Source organism: Rhodamnia argentea, chromosome 7 (genome assembly GCF_020921035.1).
Source record: "Rhodamnia argentea isolate NSW1041297 chromosome 7, ASM2092103v1, whole genome shotgun sequence".
Lineage (NCBI taxonomy): Eukaryota > Viridiplantae > Streptophyta > Magnoliopsida > Myrtales > Myrtaceae > Rhodamnia > Rhodamnia argentea.
Genome location: NC_063156.1, coordinates 19,080,600 through 19,107,254, shown reverse-complemented (window position 1 = coordinate 19,107,254; position 26,655 = coordinate 19,080,600). Strand labels below are relative to the sequence as shown.

Here is a 26,655-nt window from a genome sequence, read left to right as displayed (position 1 = left end):
TTTGAAAAAAAGTTAAAAGACTCGATCGTATTAATTGAGAGGTTTGGGACGCAATTATGTTCGATATAAAAGGTATAGAGGTTTCGCCGCGTTATGACCAACTTTTTCGCCGTATCATTGATCCAACTCAGATGCAAGGACTGGGTCGCGAATAAATCAGCAAAAACACAGTTGGAAGTAAGGATGGCTGTTGTAGGATGAAAGTTTACTGTCCTTTACGAAATTCCACCTAATTTCGAGAAGACGATCCACAATAATTGGCTGCCTTTACAGCAATATCCATGTTAATTCTGACTCGCACCTCCTACAGCATTTGAAGATAGCATAAAAAATCTCAAACTAGTACATTCGTATTACATTTACCTCGAATTAATATTTGCAATACAAAAAAATTTAAAATTAATATATCCATTCCACATTTACCTCAAACTAATTTTTGCCGTAAAAAATTTCAAATTAATACACCCGTGCCACGGTCATGCTACATTTATCCAAAAAATAATTCTAGTTATACCAGAATTTGAGGTAAACGTTACACGGGCATATCCATTTTGAGTTAGCGTAGCACATATGTACTAGTTTCGGACTTTTTGTGACATTAAAATTAATTTTGCGTAAAAGCGACTTGAGCGTACCAGTTTGAAAGATCTTATGACACAAAAATTAGTTCGGAGTTTTTTTTTTGGGTGATATTAGCCCTTTAGTGGAAAGAAAAACCGTAGGCAAACACAAGGAAGCCGAGCACTAATCCACAGTGGAAAAGCAAGCAGGTATTGAAACTCTGCCTAGACAGTAGAGAACCATCTTAGCGACGACAAGAAAAAATTTATGGCCAGTCTCAACGTTATTACAGAATTTTAAAGAGGTCCGAAATGCTTCCTGTTAGTGTTTACACGCCAAATTGAAAGACAAAAAGGTTGGGAACAGCCTCTTTTACTTATTGATGTAATACAAGCATGTCCTCACACTTTTCATTCCCTAGTGAGAATTTCCATCTTCATTTATCAAATACTTTTCAAGAACATAGAGGATAAAAACACAAAAAAAAAAATATGTCCTCTCTTGTCTCTATAAAGATAAAAACTCGAATAGAAAAAGGTTATGTGTAACCAATATATGAAAAGGGTGGTTCCTCCAACCCAGAAAGAAACGGAGGAAAAGTTTGTATCCACAGCCAATCAATGGAAACAGACCAGACCAAAGTTGATGTCAGAGCACAGCAATGTGTGAACCTTATACACACCAAATTGCTAAAATGCATGTGGTTCTTCCGGTAAGATGCAAATGATATGCTCTTTTAATAACTGCCAGAAGACACAAATAAACAGAACAGAAAGCTCTACTGTGCACCAAATAGACCACAAAAAAAAAAAAAAAAATGGTCCCATTGAACTTTCTAAGAATATGAAATAATTTTGCATCGTAGGAGCAGATAATCCAGCATCCAGAAAAATTCAATGAATGTCGAAGTGAATGTTTTCGGGACCAAGCAGATTGCTGAACAAGGTCCATTTCAGGTTTATAAACGTATGACTGAGAAAAGTTCAGTCCTATACCACCTCGCCGATATCATCAACCAATGCTGTCAAGAAAAAAGGGTTACCGAGTCTCTCAATTGATAGTCCTGGTCACATCCAAGTTTTAGGTACACTAGCACAATCACACACCTACATTGTGCTACGAAAGCATCACCTTAACCATCTCACACATTACATTGCAATTCAAGCCACAAATAAATGTGCAAATTAAAAGGAAAACCTAGAGGAATCAGTTATTATAAAATCAGAGTTAAAGTTGGCGGGAGAGTACTCAGCGTTAGTACGTTCTATGCCCCAAGATACGAAGTATTAGAATTAAAATGGTTTCCTTTCAAGGGCCAAACCAGCAGGAAAAATAAAGCTCCCTAGTACAGGATGACAGAGGTAAGGTAAACCTTAATCGCACAAAGTCGAGAAAACTAAGACAATGATCCTTAGGACTCTTGATGTAAAAATGCCATCATCAAGCGGAGAACTTTCCAGCACAAATCCTCAACTAGATGCAGAAAAGGGTAATATTTCTACCATAGGAACAAAAGTAATAGAGTGTTACATGGTAAGCAAGAACACCTTCCTCCACCGGCTTATCACCGACAGTCTGTTCAGGGTTCCATTGGCAGTGACTCTGCACTCTCTACAGATATCGATCAAACAGTTGGTCTGCGCTCGAATCCAGTGCCCGGATCATCAGTGGCAGGGAAAACCTCGAGGCCACTGACCACCGCATAGGGCGGCCCCCGCCGACACCGCTGCTGCATCTCTTCCACCAACTCAGGCTTCCCCGAGAACAGGGCTTCGACAGAGCCGTCCCTACGGTTCCTAACCCAACCTTTCAAACCCAGTTGGCAGGCATTCTCGATCGTCCAGTTCCTATAGAATACACCCTGCACTCTCCCCTTTATCACAGCCCTCACCTGCAGAAATCAAACTCAATTAAACCCTTTGCTCACAGTCCTATAATAGATCATCAGACTCGCTATGTGAACGGTGAATTCTCTTTACTATGAAGAACCCAAAACGACCCCCATATCGAAATCACCAATAATCTACAAGTGAGTGTAGCAAATAGCGAGACCACAAGCCGATCGATCATAGTCAATCAATCTACAAATCGTGGATAACTTCACAATCAAACCCAACTCGAGATGCTTCCAAAGGAAGGAACTTGGAGCCGATAATTTAGTTCGAAAGTAGCAATTCACAGCACACACACACACATAATAGCCGGCAGAGTGAATGAAGCGCACCGTTTTGGAGGGGGAGGAATCGGAGGGGGGCTGCGGAGAGGTCATCGAATGACGAGGACGAAGTTGGAGCAGACGAGGAAGAGGAGGAGGAGGATGAAGAACTTGAAGGCGAAGCGGAAGAGGAGGAAGAGGACGAGGAGGCCCACGGCCAGGGAGATCGGGGAATCTGTTAGGAGGAGCAGGACCATCTCTATAGACTCTCCATGTCGCCCCAGGGTTGTTCCTATGACAATGGCCGAGGAAGAATCTGGTACTCCTGCTTCGGTGGATGGTGGTAGCGATGGGTTTGATGGAAGCTACGGACGCCATTCAATTCGAACAGGTGTTTGACTTTAATAATGAATTATTTCAGGACGGTCGCGTGATTGATGGGGTTATCGAGCGACGAGGATCGATGGAAAGTTCTTCATTTTGGCTTACGCGGCGTGAGTTGGGGTTCGCACAGTTCACACTGCTTTGCTTAGACTTGGAGTGGGAAAGGATGGAGGGAGGATGACACAAAAGAGGCACAGCGAATTTCTTGCATACAACTGGCCCCAATAACATATTTCTTTCATATGAAAATAATGTTTCCGATTCTCCGATTATTCTTATCTATGAGCCAAAAGGGCGAAATAATATTCTGGTGATATTTATCGGACACACTAACTTTTGAGCTAGATTCGACATTAGATAATGATACGTGGCACACGAATCGGTCCACCTTATTATATCTTTCCATTTTCCTTAAACATCCTATCGATTTGCAATATATGCTGCTATTTTCCCTTTTTCTTACTCAGCATCGTACCAAGTAAAGTCTTATTATTTCCTGCTTTTTTTTTTAAGCTACCATGTAATGTAATGATCTGGTTTTGTACAGCAGCTATAATTGGAGTATTTAAAATTCATTTAGTATATTAAGTGGGTTTATGGAATACTTTCTCAAAAAGCATGCATCAATCGACCCAAGATTTTTTTTGCCATTTTGTTACCTTATAAAAAGAACTCTTCTTTGCAAAAGTACAATTCAATAGAGCTTCTTGTTTGATAAAAGCAAAGATTACTTACTGAAAATGTAAAGTACTGAAGACCTTAAATACTGAAAATATAATTATATAGTCGCTTGATGTTAATTGTTAATTAATCATCAGTGATCTCTACCCAAACCTAACAGTGGCCACCATTATTGATAGGTTTTAATTGAGTTTTATAAGTCAATACTAATTAAAGTTATCAAGTTAGGTTAATCTCATTAAATGCTGGATTTGAACTTTTTAATACTTAATTTGGTTATCGAACAAAACCTTTATTTAGAGTCTAAAATAGCTTCATAAAAGTATAATTCATGTAAGCCTCTTATGTATGGCTTTTACTTGTTAACGAATAGTTTAGAAAATGGTAAGACTAGTCCGTTAGGTAATGCAAATGCTTTTGGGCTAAAGGAATTTTTCGAGATACAAATGGTGTTTGGTAAATTGTAGTTTAAAGTGCATTAAGAAATAACTTTGGCCTAAATAGTGTTTGTCAAAATCACACTTTGGAAAAGCATTTTTGCTTTTTTTAGAAATAAAAAGTGAACACACAAAACTTGGCAAGACTTATCCGTCGGCAAGAGGCCGATGTTCCTCTGTTGAGGCTAAATGTGACGTCCCAGGCCCGTCACCTACTAATATGATATTATTTATATATTGGCACAAGTGGAAGACTATATAAGCAAGTTGGTCATATGGACATACAAGTGCATCCAAACGATAGGCAAGACACCGAAAAGGTATGGCCTTTCATAGATTGTACTAATTTGCATAAGTAAAATTCAACAAATTGGGGAAAATACTGCTATATATAAGCTTATGTATATTATACAATTCAAAAGACAACTGGAATTATACAAATAGTAATTCCTCCCGAACCACTACCATCATTGTCCATGGAAAACACCATCGCCACCGAATCTGACCAGCTAAACTTAAAAGGGTTAAACCACAAGGAGTGAGCTATGAGCTTAGCAAGAAAAAATCCAATCAAACGACTAGATTATCTAATAAATCATTATATTAGGCAAAGTCAACAATTAATTTACTCGACATTGCAAACAACCTCTCAAATGAGTTCATAACCAAATACCATATGGTATGAATCCATAGTTCTTGCTCAAGCAACATCGAACCAAGTAATTCAACACATAACTCAGGTAATCTAATGTATCAAGATCATAATGCCCCGATGAAGACAACATTACTCATATTTGAGCAACAAAGCCCTTATGCAACTCATGGCTGAACACCATTAGGACCTCAATCCACATTTCGTGCCATTCAAATGATCAACAAGGTGATCCGTTCCCAAGTTCAATCCATCGAAGCTAAATAACGACAATGCAACCAAGATAACCAATCCGCAATTCACGAACTTCACACCTTGACCTTCAAGGTCCACGGCCAAGACACCCTCCACGGGGTGCACATCACTTCACGCCAAGCCAAAGACAATTTCAAAGACCCAACTATATATCCTAGTTATCCAAGACCTAAGGATGCTAAAACAACCAATGGATCGGACCTACAAAGGCGTTTTCCCTTCGTTGCAAGCCAAAAGTTCAACCAGCATACCCACTTCCAAAGTTGACCATTCGCATTAAATCAAACGACCATCAGACAATCTAGTGGTAAGGTCAGATATTCACTTGCCTTAAGATCAAGCTCAGAGAAAACAGAGATGGAAATGTCGCCGAATTGAGCTTGGGCTCTTCCCCCCTTGCTTCGGGTGCGCGCGGTTCGTGAGGGAGCGATGAATGAGTGCGGGGTCATTGGCGGGGCTGAGTACGAGGCTTGAAAACCTCGTGGACCGCCGGCGTTGAGCCGCGATGTTGCTAGTGCAAGGACGAGAGGAAGAGGGCTTCAGGCGAGAGAAAACCAAGAGGGAACAGAGAAATGAGAGAGTTTCTCTTGGGGGAGTGGTCACAATGAAGAAGAGAGAGAGAGAGAGGGGGGGAGGGGAAGGGCAGAGCTAGTGGAAAATTAGGTCATCACACTAAATCTGGCTATCGGCGAGCCAGATCTAGCGTTAGTGGCCTCGCCTAGATCGTGCAAACCCAGGTGAAGCGGCTTGGGTCGCGCGACCCCATGCAATCGTCTTCTCGGATCGAGCAACCCAAGGGACAATTGCCTACAGCTATTGCTAGGATTTGCGCAAATCCAGGGGACCACTACCTTGGTTACGCGAACCCAGACGACACATTGCACTGCCCAGGGGAAAGTCATCTGAGACCCTAGATGACCATCGCCTAAGGTTACCAAGCCTCAGGCGAGGCTACCGACGTTGGATCTAAGCTCACCAATAGCTACAATTGGCCTCGCCAGATGCTCGCTTATGGTAGGGACATTTCATTGCCTAAGGTTACCAAGCCTCAGGCGAGGCTACCGACGTTGGATCTACGCTCACCAATAGCTACAATTGGCCTCGCCAAATGCTCGCTTATGGTAGGGACATTTCCAGAATTATGATAGTTGAGCAAGAGCAAAATTGGAAGAAAAAAATGCATTTGCATTCATAAATGTGTCTTGTCTTGGGCCAAAGGCCTTTAGAAATGCAATTGTAGTTCCTCAAAGTTGAGTAAAAAATAAACTAAATGCCATTTGCATTTGCTAAAAGGATTTTGGAGCCCCAAAGCCCATTTGCAATGCTGGACCGAGCTGAGCTGAAGAGTAATATTCGTGGAGTAGTTAAAGCGCTGCAACAGCGTATCCATCGGTTGGTTGACCCAAAATTGTCTCGTATATAAAAAGTGGTGCATTCCTTTATATATATATATATATATATATATATATATATATATATATTTTATATTGAGAATTAGGCCTTCAGTTGAGATATCCTAGGGCACACATGGTAATATTTCTAGAAATAAATTTATACTGCAAAAGTACTTATGGAATAAAAATTCGTTTAGTAATGCAACTTCTAGAACCGAAATCCATTTGGTTACAAAACATTACATTTCTATTTTTGAAGTTAATTTTGAGCCAATTCAGAATTTAAAAGAGTTACTTTTCTTTAGGAAGGATAAATCTCTCAACATTAATATCTGTCTCACTTCAACCTCTTTTCATTTTCGGTGTTTCTCTCTATTCCAACCACGCCTCCGCTTCGCCGCCCACCGCCGACCTTGTCTAGTCGCCACCGCCTAGCACCGCCGCCAAGTCGTCGTCTTCATTGCTGGAGTAAAAAATAAATAATATTTTTTTTATTTTAAAAAATTAAAAAATATTTTTTAATAATAAGAATTAACCTTTAAATAAATTTGAAAAAAAATTAAAAATGAAGTAGAATTTTTTGGTCGCCGACCAATAATTTTTCATAAAAAATTTTGCTTAATAATATTTCATAGGTAGAAATTTTCAATTGTTACCAAAAGAATTTTTTTCATCAGAAATCAACTTTTTGTCAAAAATTGATTTTTGAAGCAGAAGTGTTACCATGCGCCCCCTAATGTATGCACGGACATCTATGTTGTTGGTTGACGCATGTTGTCCAAACGCCAGAGAGACTGACCTTTCAATGTTACTTCCATTTTCACCTACTCCCATCCTTAAAGCCGTTTCTTCCACACCCTTTTCTAAATATTTTTTCTTATTTTCATATAATTCCAGAAACTATACCATTTCTATGTGTTATCATGGAATATAACTTTTTAAGCATTTACTTTTCTTTTTATGACTTCTACGACTTTTAAAAGTTCAGCATGTAGATACTTCGAAACAGAATCTGTATATGCATACTTTTTTATAGATTAATTATCAAAATATGTATAACAATTAGGGGTCCATCATTACATATTTGTTAGAATTAGGAATTTATGACTAAGAAGCAACTGCCGGATAATGATGACTTAAGTTCTTTGTTTTTTTTTAATAAAGGCGAATTAAGCATTAAAAGTTATTGGTTCAAAAAATTAAGAAAAATAACTACATGCTTAATAGAGACTCAAGAAGTATATCTTATTGATATGTCCTATCAGATTACCAAACAACAAATAAAATGATCAAACTAAGAATTCGTTACTTATCTATCATTTCCCCCTTTTAAAGTGTTTTTTTGGGAAAAAAAAAATGCACAAGTATTAATCCTAACTTGCAAGAAAAAAAAGAAACTGGTTAAAAATCATTATAAAGTACGGTTAGGTTTGTCATTGATTGTCCATAATCATACATACCAAAACTCGTACATCAACATTTTCTTTTGACAAGCTGTACAAATGAAATTATTGTACTCATTCATACCACACTTATCTACTTATTAGGCAGATCTAGTGCACCGGGAGATTTCCAGAATGCAAATTCCGTGGCGGTTCCTCAGGCACATCATCTGAATATGGAATTCTTCCCAATTCGCCGCCCGGCTTGTGAAGATCGAGGATGCGGCGTTCTTTCGATTCCGTCAGGCCATCGATCTGGACTCAGATCGATCAACGACTTACCCCCCATCTTCCCAAACCTTGGAGATGACTTCTGTAAGTCCCAGAAGGGAAATCGAAAGAGCCGGAGTTATCATTGGTTTCGGGGCTGCTGCTTTCAAGGGTGGTAGACAAGAAGATCGGTGATGATGTAGACGAGGTCCGAACACAGGGCGAAGAGGAAGGCGAGGAAGAAGAAGAGGACCGCGATCCTGAAGAAGACGGCGAACAGGACGAGCGAGAGGAGCGTTTGGAAGAAGAAGACGGCCGGAGAGTCCGAGAACAGCATCGTGTTTCTGGGTCTGTCTGGCAAAGCCTCTGTGGCGAGATGCAATAAATAGGCAGGCGGTCTAGGGATCCTCCCTAGCGTTTCGATCGCCGTCGGGGACCAAATTGGTGGGTTCTCCACTGAGTTTGATGGCGACCGAGTTTGCAGATTCTTCTTGATTGTTCTATGAGGTTGTGGTTCTAGTAAAAAGAAAAAATAATTGCATATGGTTACGGAATTTTTAGCTCTATGAGGTTAAGGTCAAAGTTGAGTGTGTGTGCACAAAAGGTGAATTGACGTTTGGAATCGTCACTATCTCTGGATAAGGGCACGGTGGCGCTCTCGATCACTCCAATTCCAACACGTTTTCCGGGCCCCGTGGAGAGTTTTGTGGGTTAGAAAATCATTTTTCTCGGCTTAATTTATCAGACACCAGAGAGGACAAAAGTATTCCCACTCTTCAAATGTATAAGAAAAAAATTGGAAAACATCAAATTTTACTGGGGAGATGAAAATAGTTACATGTTAAATTTCCATCCAAGTAAAGCTTATGTGAAAACGTGGAGATGCTACGGACCTTGCGTAAAAATATCACTTCACTTTATTCGTTACAAGGAAAAAAGACAAAAATAATAATAATAATAAAAAAACAAAACACATCACATGTGCATGTATGTGAAGCCTCTCATTCCTACAATAGCCAAGTTCATTTCGAGCTATTCCCAGAGTTTTGAGTAGGGGTGTGCAATCGGATCGGGTTTATCCGAAACCCGGATCAAACTACCCGAAAAATAAGACCGAGTCGATTCATGTTCCAATCGGTCCGGGAATCGGTTCCATTTTTTGGGAACCAGTTGAAACCAATGAGATTCCCGGTTCTAAGTGGAGACCCACTCGGATTGATTTTAGAATCTGTTTTTAGCTATTCTTTAAAAAAAAAAAAAAAACCTAGCCTCACTTGCCATCTCTGCCTCCCCGCCCGCCCCCCCTCTCTCTCACACACACACAAGCGCGCGCATTGTCGCCACCATCGGCTTGCCTCTCATTGTCACCATCATCGGAGCCACAAAGATGTGACTCGGCCATCGATCTCTATATATCGAGTGGCAAGCTAATGGATTGCCAAGCCTCGAAGACGGGCTTTGACTAGGGCCCTCCCAAGCCCATCTCAAATCACGCGGGACATATTGTCGGATTCGATTTTAGTGTGATCGGTGACATGTGTATGTGCACATGAAAAGGAGTCACCACAAATCCTTTTTTTTTTTTTTAGGGTAGACCGAAAACCCTATCGAGCTGTTGAGAAAAGTAGTTCGATTCTATACAACCAAAGATTAAGGGTCGGGGGATTTGGTTACGTTAGTGTTTCCATCGACGCCTTTTTCGGTATTGAAGTTGAGTGTTTTTCCAAGCGTGTTCGTGCAGTCGTGAGTCTATCCTATCAATCACAATCAAGATATATAATGCACGCAATCAATGGATAGATCACCTAATGAATTTATAAGGGCTTAGAGAAAAGTCGAATTTAGGGTTTTGATTCAAATTTAGGGGAATCTAAGTCTAAAACCGGGAAAATGGGGGCAAATTAGGTTAAACTAAGCTTTTCCTATTTTTTCAAATATTTTTCATATTTCTATTATTTCCTAATATTTTTTTATTTTCTTAATTCTGGCAAAATGATCTGGACCTGGCTAAAAGACCCGGCCCGCGCAATGGGAGCCCAACTCTGGCCTTAAGGGCCCACTTTGGTGTAACCCTCTTTGGGCTAGGCCCAATCTTTTGAATTTTTTTTAATGATTTTCAATAAAGCCCAATTTTTATTCTAAAGCCCAAGTCAGTTCAATTTTAAGTACAAGCCCACGTACTAAGCCCACCATCTTATTTTGAACATTTAATTCTCGTTTTGAGTGTTGAAGCAGAACATGTACCGTGGCGGATGCCATGTCTAAAAGTTTAGACTTTAGTGACTTCTCGAAGATATAAGTGCTCTGCATAATTCTGACACCATCTTATTTTGCGACAATACTATCATAGAGACTGCCTATGATGATTTTCTTCCATGGAAGGACAAAGTACATTGAAAAATATGGTCATTTCATTTGACAACATATCAGATGCGGCACTGTCAAATTGCTCCGTATTTTCTTCCACGGAACAAATTGCTGAGTTGCATTTTCAACCTAAATTTTAAAACTCCAGTTGGTTTCTCTACGACAATCTTGAGTTTGAGGGGATATTAGATAATATCTTTAGTTTAATGTGTTGTATTTGTTGAATCTCAAAGATATTCCGAATGTTGCGTGTGTCGTGCATATATATATATATATATATATATATATATATATATATATTTCTCGATATCAAGTTGGGGACAATACAAATGACCGTCATTGCTTGTATTCATCCATTCAGTGAAATATAGAAAATCCTTTGGTATATTTTGCGTTCGCCACCGAGATAAAATTTAAAATATGTAAATAACAAATCTTAATGCAAAACATAATTTTTGGAAGACCACTAAATACCATTAAAATCTATTAAATGATAAGTCAATAGCCACAAGCAAAAGTTAATAATACATATAAAACATTCAATGCAATAGAAACTAAAACTAAACTAAAGCTTTACGAAAAAAGTGGAGTTGGTCTCAATCCAAAATGCTATAGTTTTAAGTTCTTCGATGATAGCTTGTTGTAATGACGTTCGTTTAGGAAATTAAAACTTACACTAAAGGAGAACCGTGAGGATCTTAGTATAGCGTTCAAGACATAAAATTCGATGCAAAAAATTAATTCCCAGCTTGATGTAACAAAATTCTATTGATAGTTGAATAAGTACAACTAACTTAAACATATTGAGAAGCTTTGTTTCGAAGATCGCTCAGCCTTATGAAAAGGCTAGTGAATTGTAGAAGCCAGCGGGATGGAGTTAAGGGGGGATGACAGGAGGAGCATGCGATTCTAGTAGATTCGCATGCCAAGCTAGGTGTAGGAAATGTCGACTTATTTTGGAGTAATTGGAAGTTAAAAGAAGTAGACACTTTCTCAATAGTTTGACCGTTAAAAGTCCCAAAATCAGAAAATATCGAAGTTGAGGAACCTAGGAGTCCAAATGTGTCAACCTTGAGGAATCTAGAAGTACTGAAGCGCCGACAGCGACAAAGCCCCCAAATGAATCAACTGATGATATATTTACAATGGTACTAGAACGGTCAATAGACCAGATGGTGCCATGAAAAAATTTATTTGTGGATAGGTTGCCGAGTGTCATGGGGACACGAGCCAATGACAGTTTGCCACTTGTCCAAGGACGTGAGCCAATAACAGGTCATCGCATGTCAAAAAGACACATGCCAACACTATGTCCACTTTCAAGGAGCATATCACCATTCATGGGAAGTGCGTGCTCTTGTCATCGAGGCTGGGCTCTTGTTATGGGCATCACAAATATGAGACTGACCTATTATAATAGAGGGATTAATGTGATGGCTGGCTGGATCGCTAAAGCTCACGAGCTCTTACAATTCAATTGATTATCCAACCCCATGAAAAGCCCTTTGAGCCTTCCTCTATTTTGATTCAAGTTTTTGGTACTCCGATTCTTTGAGTTAGTTTATGGATTTAAGTCTCCTAGAAGGTGTTAAGGAATAGACCAAACTTGTCATAGAGAGTCTTGCATCAAATCAAAGCTCTCTAGGACATCCCAGTTCGATTCGATGAGGATAACCCAAGACCCTGCCACAATCCTGAACTATTCGTGTGCATAGCAATGTTCTGCAAAGCAAACCTACAATATTCCCCAACAAAGAACACTTGTCTGTAGAAACTATATTAAGGAATAACATATTCTCTTTATGAACGTAATAAAATGACCAAATTACATATCTACTGAATATTGACTCAAACTTATTATGATGTCGCTTTATAAAGTGTGCTCAAGAATCAATCCTTCATAGTCAAATAAAAAAACACGGGCGACAAGAGATAATTCTGTCGGAGTCATAAATTTACGGTGTCGGAAGAGAAATGTGCGTCCAATGAAGAGCGGAGGATTCGAGATGGCCGCGTGAAAAGTCAAGGGCCCAAAGGTTGAAGCAGCCTTTTTGAGACTCCAAAGTCAGTTGAGTTTTCTTCTCTGGCGGCGGGGTGCACTTCCTCTAGAGTCAAAGTCCAAAACTCTTTTTCTAACTAAAAAATCATTATCAATAATAATTTATATTTAAATAATTTCATAAACGACAAGAATAAATTTCCTCCATTCATTTGTTATAAGTGATTTTTTTTTCTTCAGAAAACTATGCTCCTTTATTCATCATTCAAAGTTCATGAAAGCCAACCTCAAAGAGGAGGCATCAACACATAGCAAATCACAAAGAGTTTAGGGGGATTAGACAACCAAAAAATAGAAAAAGAGTCTCAATGAGCTTCTTTTGCTATCCAATCTGCCACTTGATTTACGGATCTATCACAATGGGCCAAGGAAATGTTTTTGAAAAATTTGAGTGGGGCCCGAGCCTCCCGAACAAAGGTCTCTATCTCCCAAGGGATTATATCTTCTCCAAGTGTAGCATCAATCAGAGCTTTACAGTCAGACTCCAAGTTACATCTTCTCCTCGCCTCTAGATCTAAAGACTTTCAAAGCTTCCACCGGAGCAGACGCCTCGACCCGAAGCGGAGATAAAGCTTGGATATTTTTTGTGAAACCCTCTAGTATCACACCTAAGGAACTTCGGATGATGCCTGCTATTGCTCCCGTCAAGCTTCCTACAACAAACGAGCCATCTATGTTAATCTTTAGATCTTTGTTCTTTGGTGGGATCCAGGTTAGTTGTGGCTTAATTCTGTCTCCCTCCGGATCTAGTTTTCCTTTGTTCCATCTTCTATAACTTTTGAGCAAAGCTTCCGCCACTTCTGTGACGTCCCGGAAATTAGACCCTCCGTACAGAGATCGAGTTCAATAAAAATGATTATTATTGGATTTCGGACGGTGCAAAATTCGGATTGTAAGGACTTAAGTGACGAATTTTGGACGAGTCCCGATTTGTCGTTCGGTTTCGATTAGGTCTCGAAATCTCGATCACCGTGATTTATGATTTTTAATTCTCGCACTTAAGCCTTTTTCTGGATCGAGCCTAGCCAAATAAAATCCAAATTTTACTCTCGATCGGTTGAGCCAAAAATTCATTCAGTCTCGATTTATCAATTTACCTTTTTGCCCCCAATAATGCACTAGAGGACAACTTTTTCAAATGTGACTTGATGGGTGGGGCCCACCTCAGTCAAATCCCCCACCCACCAGTCAACTCACTCACCAGCTCTCTCTCTCTCTCTCTCTCTCTCTCTCTCTCTCTCTCTCTCTCTCACAACCCCCTACCCTCACCTGTTCTCACGCGGCAACTCCCCAAACCGTGCACCATCCTCCTCCTTCAGCTTTCTTCGTGCGACCACCAGCCCCGAGCGACACCATCACCACCTCGTCGCCTTGTCGCCGGCTCGTCGCCAGCTCGTCGCCGCCGTCTCGCAGGTTCCGTCGGCCCTCAGGCGGCCCGAGGCTTCTCGACGTCTCATGCTCTGTTTTGGGCGTGCGTGGGCTGTTCAAGCCTCGACAGCCTTGGCCGCTACTCCCGACCACTACTAGCCATTGCGTCGTCGTCCTCCGCCCTCACCACAGCCCTCTCAACTCTGTCCTTCCCCTCGTACCCCATCGGACCACCGCGAACAACTCCAAAACGGACCAGAAGATGCGCCCGCCCTGTTTTTCGTCGTTGAGACCCATGGCTGCTGCCGCTAGTTCGCCCAAACCCACCGCCCGCCGACCACCCCGGGCCGTTGCCCTCGACCTCTCGCAGTCCCACAAAGTCACCGGAAGCCAGCCTCCGCCCGTAGAGCTCTATTTCAGCCCGGTCGGACATGCTCTGTTTTTGAAATCGCTGCCCTATTTTTGGGCCGGTTTTGTGCAACCGCTGCTCGGCCGCCTTCGGCCGTTCGCCGCTGCCTCCGGCGCCACCTGCAACTCCCTCGAAAACCCCTCGATCGTGGACAAACCTTCCCCCGACCTTGAACCACCCAAAACCCCGTCCCCTGTTACGGCCATCGGCCGCCACCCCCGAGCCTTGTACCGCTGTCCCGAGGTGTCGCCAAGTCTTTCGGGCCATCTTTGACCGAGTTGGAGCCCGAAGCTCGATTTGGGCTGCGAGTCGCCTTTAGTCGTCGCCGCGGGCGGGGCCGAGTTCGTGTTGTCACCGCCCGAGTCGAGATCGCCTGAGCTAATTTTAATTGTGAGTTAGCCCCTAACTCTCGGTTATGACGCTAATTGCGTTTGGATTAGATTAATTAGCTAATTAGGGTGTTTAGGTAGTTTAATTACGGTCGGATTATATAGAAACGTTGTTTAGGCTAAATGATCGTAATTAATTAAGTTAGTCGATTAGCTAGGTCATTTGCGGCTAATTGGTGATTAGAACTGATTATGTTGATTGATAACGAGCAAGCAACAGGGCAGAGCCGAGTGAACGTTTGATTGTTGGTTGAGTTGGACCGTTGATAGTTCAATTTCATGAAATTGGATCGGTATGTATCATCAGATTTGTGGAGCATGTCTAGCAATTTATCCCGATTGTTACTTGCCCGGATGTTGTGATTGGATTGTTGGATGTTATGGGTGAAAATTGTGGGTGTCGGTCCCACGTTTTCTAGAGGCAAAGTCTGGTGGATAATCTGTGCATTCATGCAACCTGAGTGAAATCAAACTGCATATTTTAGAATGAAAATGGCCTGGTGCCAAGTCTTTGATCATGACTGCATGAGCATCCGGCTAAGTGTAAAGATAAGAATTTGATTGATTGTTGTCGGATGTGCTTGAGTGGTCACTTAATGGTTGTTCCCGATATGATCGTGCCGTGTCAATCGGAAGTACACGACTTGTCGGATGCACGTCAATCCATGTCGCCGGGTTGAGAGATGCCGGTCGCGGCTTGTGACGGATCGATGCTCCTTTTTGGAATGCCTGCTCTGTCATGACGTGTCGATTGGAATTACACTGGCATAGTAGTCGTCGTTGCCGAAGTAATGGGACGATGCCTGGTCTTGCTAGTAGAGCACCAACTGTCTAGTGTGCTAGGCACTAAGCGTCTAGTGTGCTGGGTCATGTGGCCTCATTTGTTAATAATTGGGCTTCGTATGGTGTCCCATGTATGCAAGTTGATGTGATGCCTTGCCGCTTGTTTATCTGTCGTGATTGTTGATTGAAGTCAAGCATTGCATTATGCATGGCTGAAGACCGGTAAGTTTGCATGTGGTTAAAATATCCGCTCTTGGGTGATACGACTGGTTGTTAGGATGTTCGAGTGAATCAACGCCTTAGCCGGGCTTAGGCGTTGACTCACCGAGATTTATTTCTCACCCTATCGTTGTTAACCCTTTTTCGGGTCCCGAGTGATGGAGTCCGTGGATGTTAGGGCCTAGTTATTAGAGTAGTTTTTGGGAGTAGATGAGGGCTTAACCTTATCCGACCATGTTTTTTTTTGAGGTATTAGTGAGCTGCCCCGAAGAATGAGATTGTTTATGCTTTCTGTAGCTCCGTAGGGTTAAAACTCATATGCTTTGGCTTTATGAATAAAATTGTCTTTTGTGAATGAGTTTCGTGTCTATTTCCTGCTTTATTATCCCACGTTATTTATTGACTGGAAAGTTCACGTTTCCACGTGCATCGTAAGTGTGAAGGTCGATAGCCTACCCGTGACGCTATCTCTTATGCCCCGTGGCGATATTAGTAGGGATGTCGCGAGCTCGAGAGTCGGGGCGTGACAACTTCAATTAAGGACTCAAGTTTGGGACTTTTTTGTCTGAATACCCTATCATTGCAAGCTTTCCAGATTGCCCAAAGGGATGCTGCAATAACCTCGAAAGAGGGAGAGGTAACTGACTTGTCAAGTTGCGCTTCGAGCCATCTGTCCATTATAGAACTTTCTGGTGCTTCTACCTATATGCTAATTTTTGGGAGGCCCCAAATAGATCCGATCCAGGGACAAAGCAGAAAAATATGTTTCACTGTATCTATCTGGTTGTTGCAGAAAGGGAAAATGGTTTCTTCGATTATCTTCCTCTAAGAAGGTTCTCTCTAGAGGGGATGACGTTTTGGCAGAGCTTCCAGAGAAAGATCTTGATTTTTGGGGGGACCCTTAGGTGCCAAATCCTATGCCAAAGTCTGCGGGAAGGTTTGAAAGATGTGGAAGGTTGACTGTTTATCTGTTTGTTCTCCTCTTCACGAAGCATATTGTAGGCACTTTTCATCGAGAACTCGCCAGATTTTGTAGCTGTCCACACATCTTTAGAGGACTGAGAACTAAGAGGGGTGGCTAGGATTTCATTTACTAGTTGGGTTTCAAACAATTCTTTGAGAGTAGTCTCATCCCATTTTGGATCCACCCGAGTGATCAAATCAGCCACATTTTTAGGTTCCCTTCGATTTGCTGGACCACCAATAATTTCCCGTCTTAGCCACCTATTTTCCCGAATGGATAATTCCTCACCTATTCCTAGCGCCCACATTACATTGTCTGCAATAGTGTCTCTACCTATCAAAATACTCCGCCATCCCCAGAGAGGGCGAGATCCTTTTTTCGCTTGCCAAAATCTGCTTGTTGGGAAGTACAGGCCTTTACGAAGTCTACTCTATAAGGAGTTCTGGTTCTATGCTAAGCGCTAGGCTTGTCTACCCAACAAAGCTCTATCGAACGTTATTAAGTCTCTAAAGCCCATGCCCCCGTCATCTTTCCTCATTTTAAGGATATCCCAGCTTTTCCAGTAAAGGCCAGCTTTTGAGTCACTGTTTTTCCACCAGAAAGAGGCCATCCTCCTTTCAATAGCTCTGTATAATGGCATAGGGATTTTGAAAATGGACATGACGTACTGAGGTAGAACTTGGACAACTGATTTTATTAGGATTTCCTTCTCCACCTTCGAGATTAATCTCTCCTTCCATCCCTCTAATTTCATATTTACTCTCGCCAACAGCCAGCCAAACATCTGTTTCTTGGAAGTGCCCAGTCAGAGGAAATGCCTGAGTATTTCCCTGTTCTTTCCAACACGAGAACTCTCATATCATATGCCATATTTCTTTTTAGGTCCAAAGGGCAATTAGCACTAAGAAAGACTCCAGATTGCTTAGATTAATGGCTTGCCTAGAGGTTTAGCAATATTGGTTCAGAATCTTCATAAGGTTTTGGCATTCCAGCACCCTCGCGTCTAAGAAAAAGATCAACTTGTCCGCAAATAGAAGGTGGGATAGAGTTGGACAATACATGTTCTGCTTTATCCCTTTTATCATTCCCCCCTCCATTGCCTTTCTCATCAGGGCTGAGAGGGTATTAGCCATAAGAATGAAGAGGTATGGGGATATAGGGTCCTTGACGAATCCTTTGCGTCAGCTTGAAGTAAGGTAAGGGTTCTCCATTCAGTTTAATGCTCAGTGAAGCTGAAGTCACGCATTTCGTTACCCTATCAATCCATATCTCACAGAAACCCATTTTCCTTAGGCAAGCTTCCAGGAAATCCCACTCCACCCTGTTATATGCTTTTTTCATATCCAACTTTAAGATGGCCTGAAACTTTTCCTTCTTTTTATGCACCCTTAGCTGATGGAGAACTTCTTGCACAATAAAGATGTTGTCTTTGATTTGTCTCCCCCTCACAAAGGCACTCTGTTCCTCCTCTACAATATCGTTCAGCCAGGGTTTAAGTTTATTGGCTAGAACCTTTGAAATGACTTTGTAAGCATAACTGCAGAGGCTTATAGGTTGAAATTGGTCTAGCTTCTCAGGGTTTTTGACCTTTGGAATAATAGTAATATGGGTTCTATTCACCTCGGGGTTTAAGCGATCATTTATTGCAAAATATTTTCCAAATTGTTTGTTTCTGCGAAACAAACACACCCTCAATCAAAGATCCAAGGTTAAGGTTGAGGAAGGTCAAACTTAGGATGGTTTACAAATGCATGATAGAGCATTTCTTTTTCTCACATATAAAAAAAAATCTGTTTAGTTTCTCCTCTTAGTGTTGTATTAAACAGACTATTCAATTCAATCAACACCCAATTTTTAGATCTTAAATGCTAAGATCGAATTGATGCGACGTGCGTTATCTACTTGAGCCAAAGTATTTTAAACCTACTGATATTGACCTAGCCAGTATCTATATTTTATTCATAATTCTTCAAAATGGTAACACGTAAAGATTGATCGAGCTTTTGCAACTTTGACCGACTCTTCATCTTGCGTTTTTACTACTTCACGACTTTAGGCGGAACACCATAATTGGAAAAGACCAAATTATCCTTCTTTGGAAAAGACGCTCGAGAAACCCTAATTCCGGAAACCCTCCATTAAGAATCTTTAATCCCAATACCTCACAAGTAAACCCCAATCGCCATCCTTAGCGTCGTCGTCGCGCCTCCCATTTATATGGGAATGGCGATAAATTTGAACTTGGATAGTTGTGTCATGAAGAGGGATTGGTTCCTCCAGTGTCCAATGAAAGCCTCACACGCAGTTAAATCACAGCGTAAAAAAAATAAAAAATCTTACATTGGTAAATCGATTATATGAATGTGATTTATAACTTATGTCAAATTTAACTTTTCTTTCATAAACATTGTTTATATAACAAGTGTTGAATAATTAGTTATAAGAAGAAGATCTTAGCACATGATTAGATTATAAAGTGTTCGCGCAAAACACTCATAATAACAACTGGAATTGCAGTGATTAATTATTTAATTGTCGAATAACGTTGCATTAGCAATTCACTCGATGATTAAAATAAAGTGATTTGAGGCATTTGACCAATAAAACTTCAAGCCCACCACATATTTTGTAAAAATGCCTACTTTGATTCTTACTTCGTGTTACTTTTATTTCTGGGTTTTTTTTATATATATTTCATCTCATGCAAAAATTCTTATTCTTCTTATTTTGAGCTTTTAATTGATATTTAGATTGAACAATGACAACATAGAATATACATTCAGTTTTATAGAAGTCAAACTGAAAATATTAACCAAATGGTAATTTGAACAAATAATTCAGGAATATAGATGAAGAATTCAAAATTTTCATGGAATTTTAAAAGATGAAAATATCTTTTGAGTCTAATCAGATCGTGTCATTATACTGAAATTTTCGAAAAAGAAAAATTTGTTCATTGTTCATACTATGCCATTAACATAATATAGTATGATGGCTGTCGGGCAGGTATTCTCCCGTCGCCCAGTGGTTCAAAACATCTCTCTAGCTATATGTCATGGGATTATGTACATAGACAATATATCAAGAAGCAAACTTATAGAATAGGACATCACCTGTGGGGCTACACTCGTCGCTACACTCACCCAGTGGTCCCTGCCTCTCATTTGAGTAAACAGAAAGTTTCATGTAAAGGGAAATTATTTTTCATCAACATTATTTTCAAGGAAACTGTTTAGTTTACATTTGTTTAGAAATTAAAGAAAAATGATTCTCCTCTTGTCAGTGGAGAAAGTTGTTTTCTCCCAATCTAAGATTGAGAATATAGTCGTTTTCTCCCGATCTAAGTTTATTAATTTCGGTCCATGAAAAATGTTTTGCGTAAATCAATTAATTTTCCATCATCCAAGTATTGAAAGTTGGAAGACAATTTTACGAAAACAGTTTTTTTTTCTTTTTTTTCAAACGGACCCTTAGATTTTCTGTTTTTACTATGTCATGAAGCTTCTTTGCCATATACAAAACTGATGTGATACTATTTCTTCCCATTCATTACTCCTTACTGTCATATTACGTCTGCTTGCATTTCTTTCTAATTACATTTATATTGGGCACTTGCAGTTACTCACCTCAAATCGTGTAACTCTTATTTTTCTCAATGCATGTTACTGCACCTTATCTTGAGCATTAAACATTTGCAGTCGGTAACTCGGTACCCACATGTGGGTTAGAGGTTTTGTCTAGTGAATAAGGATGTCTTGTTTCGCAAATAATAATAAAGAAAAAGGGAATTTCAGGACAGGAGAATGTAATCACTACGTACAATTTGCTTTATCTTTATTATGACATTAAATTCTACAAATTGAACAAAATTTTCACTAAGGCTCCGTCATTCACGGGAATGAACAAATAGAGAAAAACGTCCTCCAAAACTAAGGGCGCTAAAGGGAGCATAAAACTGCGTGCCAATCCTAAACGGAACCCTCTGCTTCATCCTCTCGTTTCCCCCCGCGCGACATGTTATCGATATTTACATCTTCGCCCCGCATAACTTTTGATTCTGCAACATTCGGCCCCACTTCTAGGTCGTGCTCACATGATGGAACATCCATTAGGATTCTCGTCGCTAAACATCTGTGGTGCGTGCACGCGATGATCCATCACGTAACCATCGTTCACAGGAATCGCGTGCGCTTGAATAGGGTACCCTCCTCCATAATATGAATCCACGTGGTGGCTCTGGAAAGGCTGAGTGATGTAGCTGGGCCCGGCGCCATACATCGGTGGGTAATTCCAATACGACGGCGGCGGTGGCTCTGGATACCCACCGTATTGCATTTTGTTCACCTCCACGTTGACCACATTGCTTTCCCCCTTCTTTCCCTCTTCCTTCTTCCCGCCGTTGCCGCCGTCCTTCTTCTCTCCGCCTCCACTGCCAGCGGAGGCGGGCTTGTCCTTCTTGTCGGTCGCAGCTTCTTCCTTCTTGGGTGGGGCCACTTCCACGTTCCGCTTGAGCTTGTCTTTCAGGTATGGCGCGAGCCCATTCACCTCCATCGTGCCTTTCAGTATGACTAGATCTTTGGCTTCCTCTACGGTCACGGATTCCACTCCTGCACAAGACGACAGAGTGTCTCCCTATTCAGACAAATTTACCTCGTTGCCCCTGGTTGTTTTACGATGTCTAATCAAGGTATAAGAATTTGTTGCGCACTCTAGATGATAGAACCAACAGAATTCCCACTTGTGAAGGCCAAGATTTGACCGTCGTTCCAGCCAAAAACGAAGAAAAAAAGCAAATCAAGATTTGACCGTTGAACACGTTTCTGTGAAAATTTCTTGAGCTGGTCTCCTGGATTGAACTAATCGCACCATCACAGAATTTATTAGGGATTGAGCTTTTCAAAGTTCTAACCTTTGACCTTGGCCACGATCTTCTTTATCTTCTTGATGCACCCGGCACAGTGCAAGCCGATCTTCAGCACCACTGTGCTCTGCGAAAAGAAAACACCGGACCGTCAGTTTCGATAATTCTGATACCAAGTAAGCTAATTTGCTTTTAATTAGGAACCGCCGAAACTAGATGGAATTACAGTAGTTACCTCTTTGGGCTTCTCGCCTTCAACCTTCTTCTTCTTTTTACTCTCGTCGGCTTTCTTGCTTTCAGGTTTCTTCTCGGCGCTGCCGCCGCCGCCCTTGGGCTGCTGCGACGGCGGCGAGGGAGAAGCGGAGTGAGAGACGAGCTCGACCTTCTTCTGGGTCTTCTCCTCCAGGCGCTCGCGTAGCTTGGTGGGGTCCACTTTGCCGGTAACCGTTATCTTGTTGGCCACACTGTCGATTTTCACGTCTTCAACGCCTGCGCCAACAATCGGATCATCATCCCGCTCAATCACACTCGGTTCCGGCGAACCATCGAAGAAAGCGGCGACGTCGTTTTAGAGTGCAACCCACGGCATGATTGCGAGCATCACATCGACCAATCAGACGATGAGTGCTCGTGTTGTTAACCGAAAAAATGTGAATTTCTTGGCAAGATCATTCATATTCTTATTTGGGCGGCGTTAAGATAGTTAACAGCTTATATAATCTTACAAGTTGTAGATTTTTATTTTGAAATAGAATTGAAAATGTTAAAGAATGCTTATTTGTTGAATTTTGAAAATATAAACATTCCAAATTAAGATCCAACGGTAATATATCACCGACAATTTTCAGTGGTATTCACTAAAATTACAAATTTTACGCCTTTGGCCACTAGAGAAATATAACAAAATAGTTGTTAATGAGACCAAGTTTATATTAATTGCAGCGACTTCACGCGTGATTCGACGGTAAGATCCAGAAACTGCTCCAGAAAACTGACAGACGATGGATCCGCAGGGCGAATAGTTCCCTAGGCAGGACAACTTCGTATGCAAATTCTCAATCAAACCGAATTGAACATACACATACAGACGATGAATGATTTCCTTTTGTTTTTTTTTTTTTTGGTCCGGGGAGGTGATAGATTATGAGGATTACCGTCGAAGTGCTTGACGGTTCGCTTGACTTTCTTGGCGCATCCGTCGCAATGCAAGTCCATCTTCAGCACCACGGTGGCGCCGGCCTCCGCTGCCTTCTTCTTCTTGTCGCCGTCGTTCTGGCCGCCGTCCTTTTGCTGCAAAAACCACCATCGTGAAATCACAGGGGTCAGAACTCAGATTCGAGCTTCATCGAGGCATAAAAATTCAAAACCCAAATCCTGTGGCTCTCTCTCTCTCTCTCTTCCTTTTCCCGTTGCATCTTTTGGCAACAATTTTTTGGAAAAGGACGATCAAAAGCGAGAATCAAGAGAGAATCAGAGCGAGAACAGAGAGTCGCGACAACAAAGAGGGCAAGGAAGGAAAAGAAAACGCACCTCGCCCATCGGAACTCAGCCTGCGAGGATGAGAAATCAGGCGACTGGTTTTCGAGTATGGACTGTAGAGAGAGAGAGAGAGATGAGGTAAGAGGTTGAATCGGAATTGGTGAAGGGTGGTTAAGGGGAGGTGGTTCTCCATGTATTTATACGGGCATGCCATGGGCGATGTAACGGACGTCAGGGAAAGCGTGGGTGGTGTGTGTGAGAGATGATATTCTGGTGCACCCGCGTGTACGGGGGAGCTCGGTGGGCGGGAATGGGGCCCTCTTGTTCCTATGACGTCAGCGCTCACGGAAGCTGAGAGGGAAACCGCCGTGAAGGTGGACAAATACGACGGCCATTGGCGCTCCTGAAGCGACCCCCGGTCCCCAGCCCCCTTCTCCCCACCCCGAATTTGTCTCTCCATTCATGTCACGAGCACTACTTGATCCGGATTGATCTCCCAGCGCGTCCAGATTTCTCTTTTCCGTTTTTAATTTTCTGTCGATAAAAGAATCGTTACGCCGTCGAGTAAAAACCTAAATACTAACGGGCAATTATATTTTCCTTACCGAAATGCCAAATCTAATCAGTATTCAATCTCCGTTTATTTTACGAGAAAAAAATAATTTAAAAAGAATTTTTTTTTAAGAATGATAGGTTGCATTGCTTGAAATAGTTAGCCAATGAAAAATATGCCAACAATAATTTATAGCCAAACGCTTTCGTGAGTGATAAAAATACATTCCGTCCGTTCGTTCATTAATATGAGCGATACCAACAATCTCCAAATCATTCATTTTTTTTGCGGAATAAATAGAATTTTATACTAAACAGTCGATAGATGAGATGATCGATCGAAATAGCATCACTGTGAAAAGATGCATATGTACTCTTTTTATTGTACGTATTAGCCGAACACCCGCGTCTTGCACACAGTTTTAAGAAAATAACAAAAAGAAAAAAAAATACGATGGATCATGAATTAAATTGGACCACAAAAAAAAAAATCATCAATTGCAAAGTTCAACGTGTGGTTTAGACGTACGTGAAAAAGATGTTTGACAAAAAGAGTGTTAAATATCCCACATCACTAATTTACGTTATTTATATATTTTTTATATATGTATGATCTCCTACTAATTTGTAAGTTTTTTAGTGGGATTTTCGAACAAAATGCAACTTTGTTGGACAAAGTGATTACTATGATACATCATCATTTATTTTCTTAGGCCAATTCGACTAACATAGTGGGAAGTACTTGCATAATGGTGCAGAAAGAAAAAGAAAAAGAAAAAAGAAAAACCTTCGCCAACCTCAACTACTAATGAAACCCAAAAAAAAAAAAAAAAATGCAAGTTACATGAGAACTTAAAGAAATGTATCAAATCACGTGATGATATCATTATAGACAATCATTACTGTTGACATATGACTTAAACATCATTTTGCCAATTTCACGGCAATAAAACGTAAGGGTGTTGGTGGATCGGTTCGGTTTGGATCTCCCTAATATCTCACTGGATCTAACCCAAACGCAAAGGGTAATTTTTTTGGGTGACCCGACCCACATAGAACCCTGACCGAGGAAAAAAAAATTCGGATCCAATAGTGTCGGGTTTTAAACTTTTAATTGTATTTTTACTTTGTAACCACACAACCATCATAATTATCTCCACCCAAATCTTAACGATATTGATACACCGTCCAATTAACAATTTCACATGTTCAACGCAACTCATGTGTAAAATTCGGTACCGTCCTTTAGGGTTGTATTTACATCAACTAGTGGAATGAAAAGTTTGTCGTCCTTAAAGTTCCTGTCCTGTCCCTCGGTTTATATAACAAAAAAGAAAAAAGTAAAAAGCTTCTGTCCTGTTTTTGTTCAATCCAGAGCGCAGAACAGAATCCGAAACTTCCTCGTATTTTCTTCGCTCTTCGCTGATGGCCAAGATGGACAAATGACATGCAATTTGTCTCCACGATGTGTTTCCGGTCAGTTTTGTTTCACTTGCCATCTGAACCACAAGGAAACTCGATCCGAAATTTCCGGTTCAGTTTGAGTTTCGAATCGAGCGATTCTTTTTCACTTCCTGAATAAAAAGGTAGGTACAGATGGTAAAGACGAAAGATCTAGGCAAAATTTTATTTGGGAGCATAGAATTCGAACCGAAGAAAAAGAGGTTCGGATCTAGTTGGTCATGTTATCAAGTTTTTCATTTTTCATTTTTTGAACCGCGTGGATATATTTTTTTCTCGACCCAAAATTTTTCGAGGATGATACACGGTCCAATAAACAATCCCACATGTTCAATGCAAGCCAAGATGCAAATTGCGTACCATCCTTTGGACTTGGACTTGCACCCAATAATGTGCGGCAAAAATGGGGCGATGACACGAAACACGTGAAAAGTTCGTCGTCTTGGAAGCTCCAGTCCTGTCCTTGTTCAGTCCAGAATGCAAAACTGAATTTGAAACTTCCTCGTGCTTTCTTCACTCTTCCCCGATGCATTTCACTTGAAATTTTCATGTCTCATTCCTTGTTATGTTGGCTGACCATCGAGTAGTCAAATGCCCTACAGCAGATGCAAAAAGAACAAGGAAATTATACCATAGTGGATAGGGAAAATAATCCAAAAAGTTGTAAACTTCTTGCAGTTTTGTCAGTAGAGATATCAAGCTCTTAATTTTACTAATTGAGTTCTAAACCTTTCACCTCTTACTAGTTGAGTCAATCCGCCCAATTTTAATTTTTTTTTGGAACAATCTTTTCACCTTTTAATTCACTGGTTGCTGGTGAGGACCATGATGCCTCGGATCGGCCCAAACCATCTCGGCCTTGCCCGTGGCGGCGATGGTATGGGCGAGGGCCACGACCCTCGTTTGTGGTTGGCAATTGAGATCTAAATCATTTCACCTTTTGCCAATTAAGTCCATCTGTTCAATTTTAAATTTTTTGGGATAATCTTTTGGTTGTTAATTCACCGACGACCCGCGAGGGCCATGACGCCTCGGATTGGCCCAGATACTCTCGGCCTTGTCCGCGGCCACAATGGTCCGGGCAAGGGCTACAACCCTCGTTTGTGGCTAGCGAGGGCGTCGCGTCCCTCACCTGCAGCCGATGAGGGCCAAGTGACCCTTGCCAGGCCATTGAGAAAAGAAGAATAGAGGGAAAAAAAAATGAAAACAATTAACAAAAAATTGGAAAATTATTAAAATATTATTAACAATTATCCACGTCATTCAATCGTGCCATGTAAGAAGGCCAGGATCTACGTCAATGATTTCCGGCTAATATGACTTATTGATAAAAAGTGAAAAGATTTAAGACTCAATTAACAAAATTAAACGATTTATGACCGAATTGGCAAAAATGTAATAGATTTAGGACTTTTTGGATAATTTTTTGGCTGGTGTTGGATTTGGCTATCGGGGACATGAGGTTGGTGAAATGTTAGAGGGTAGGATGTTTTGTGGTTTCTTGAGGATGGAGAGGCTGATGACATCTTTTAAAATTTTTGGGATAATCTTAAAGCGGTAAATTATGGTTTTT

The 26,655-nt window shown here is 41.0% G+C and overlaps 2 protein-coding genes and 1 long non-coding RNA gene across 5 annotated transcripts in view; 1 reads left to right on the top strand and 2 right to left on the bottom strand.

Annotated features, from left to right (window-relative positions):
• Nucleotides 1–23,176, top strand: LOC125315917. Its single transcript, XR_007199203.1, has 3 exons — nt 1–11; nt 16,836–16,839; nt 23,032–23,176. It is a non-coding gene; the product is annotated as an uncharacterized LOC125315917 (long non-coding RNA).
• Nucleotides 1,959–3,208, bottom strand: LOC115745865 (acylphosphatase). The gene is made up of 3 exons (XM_048282268.1): nt 2,786–3,208; nt 2,152–2,452; nt 1,959–2,107 (listed from the first exon to the last, which is right to left on the bottom strand). The coding sequence occupies exons 1-2, from the start codon at nt 3,092–3,094 to the stop codon at nt 2,186–2,188; spliced, it is 576 nt and encodes a 191-aa protein (XP_048138225.1). The 5' UTR covers nt 3,095–3,208; the 3' UTR covers nt 1,959–2,107; nt 2,152–2,185.
• The window catches only part of LOC115745878 (heavy metal-associated isoprenylated plant protein 3-like), a 19,413-nt gene continuing 13,472 nt past the window's right edge, over nt 20,715–26,655 (bottom strand). Inside the window, exons 1-6 of one of the 3 annotated variants that reach the window (XM_048282267.1) lie at nt 23,121–23,214; nt 22,745–22,880; nt 21,826–22,079; nt 21,639–21,717; nt 21,188–21,336; nt 20,715–21,154 (exon numbers count right to left, since the gene is read on the bottom strand). In XM_048282267.1, the coding sequence (XP_048138224.1) occupies nt 20,819–21,154; nt 21,188–21,336; nt 21,639–21,717; nt 21,826–22,079; nt 22,745–22,880; nt 23,121–23,129 (963 nt within the window). In that variant the 5' untranslated portion in view covers nt 23,130–23,214 and the 3' untranslated portion in view covers nt 20,715–20,818. Of the gene's footprint in view, nt 21,337–21,638; nt 21,718–21,825; nt 22,080–22,744; nt 22,881–23,120; nt 23,259–26,655 lie in introns of those variants that run through there. The other 2 variants (XM_030681494.2, XM_030681495.2) reach the window with 2 other exon arrangements.

Bases quoted from the DNA above. Each gene is read 5' to 3' on its own strand.
- LOC115745865 (XM_048282268.1), bottom strand. From the start codon at position 3,094: ATGGCGTCCGTAGCTTCCATCAAACCCATCGCTACCACCATCCACCGA. The intron at 2,453-2,785 runs GTGCGCTTCATT...TGATTTCTGCAG, and splicing joins ATTCCTCCCCCTCCAAAACG to GTGAGGGCTGTGATAAAGGG.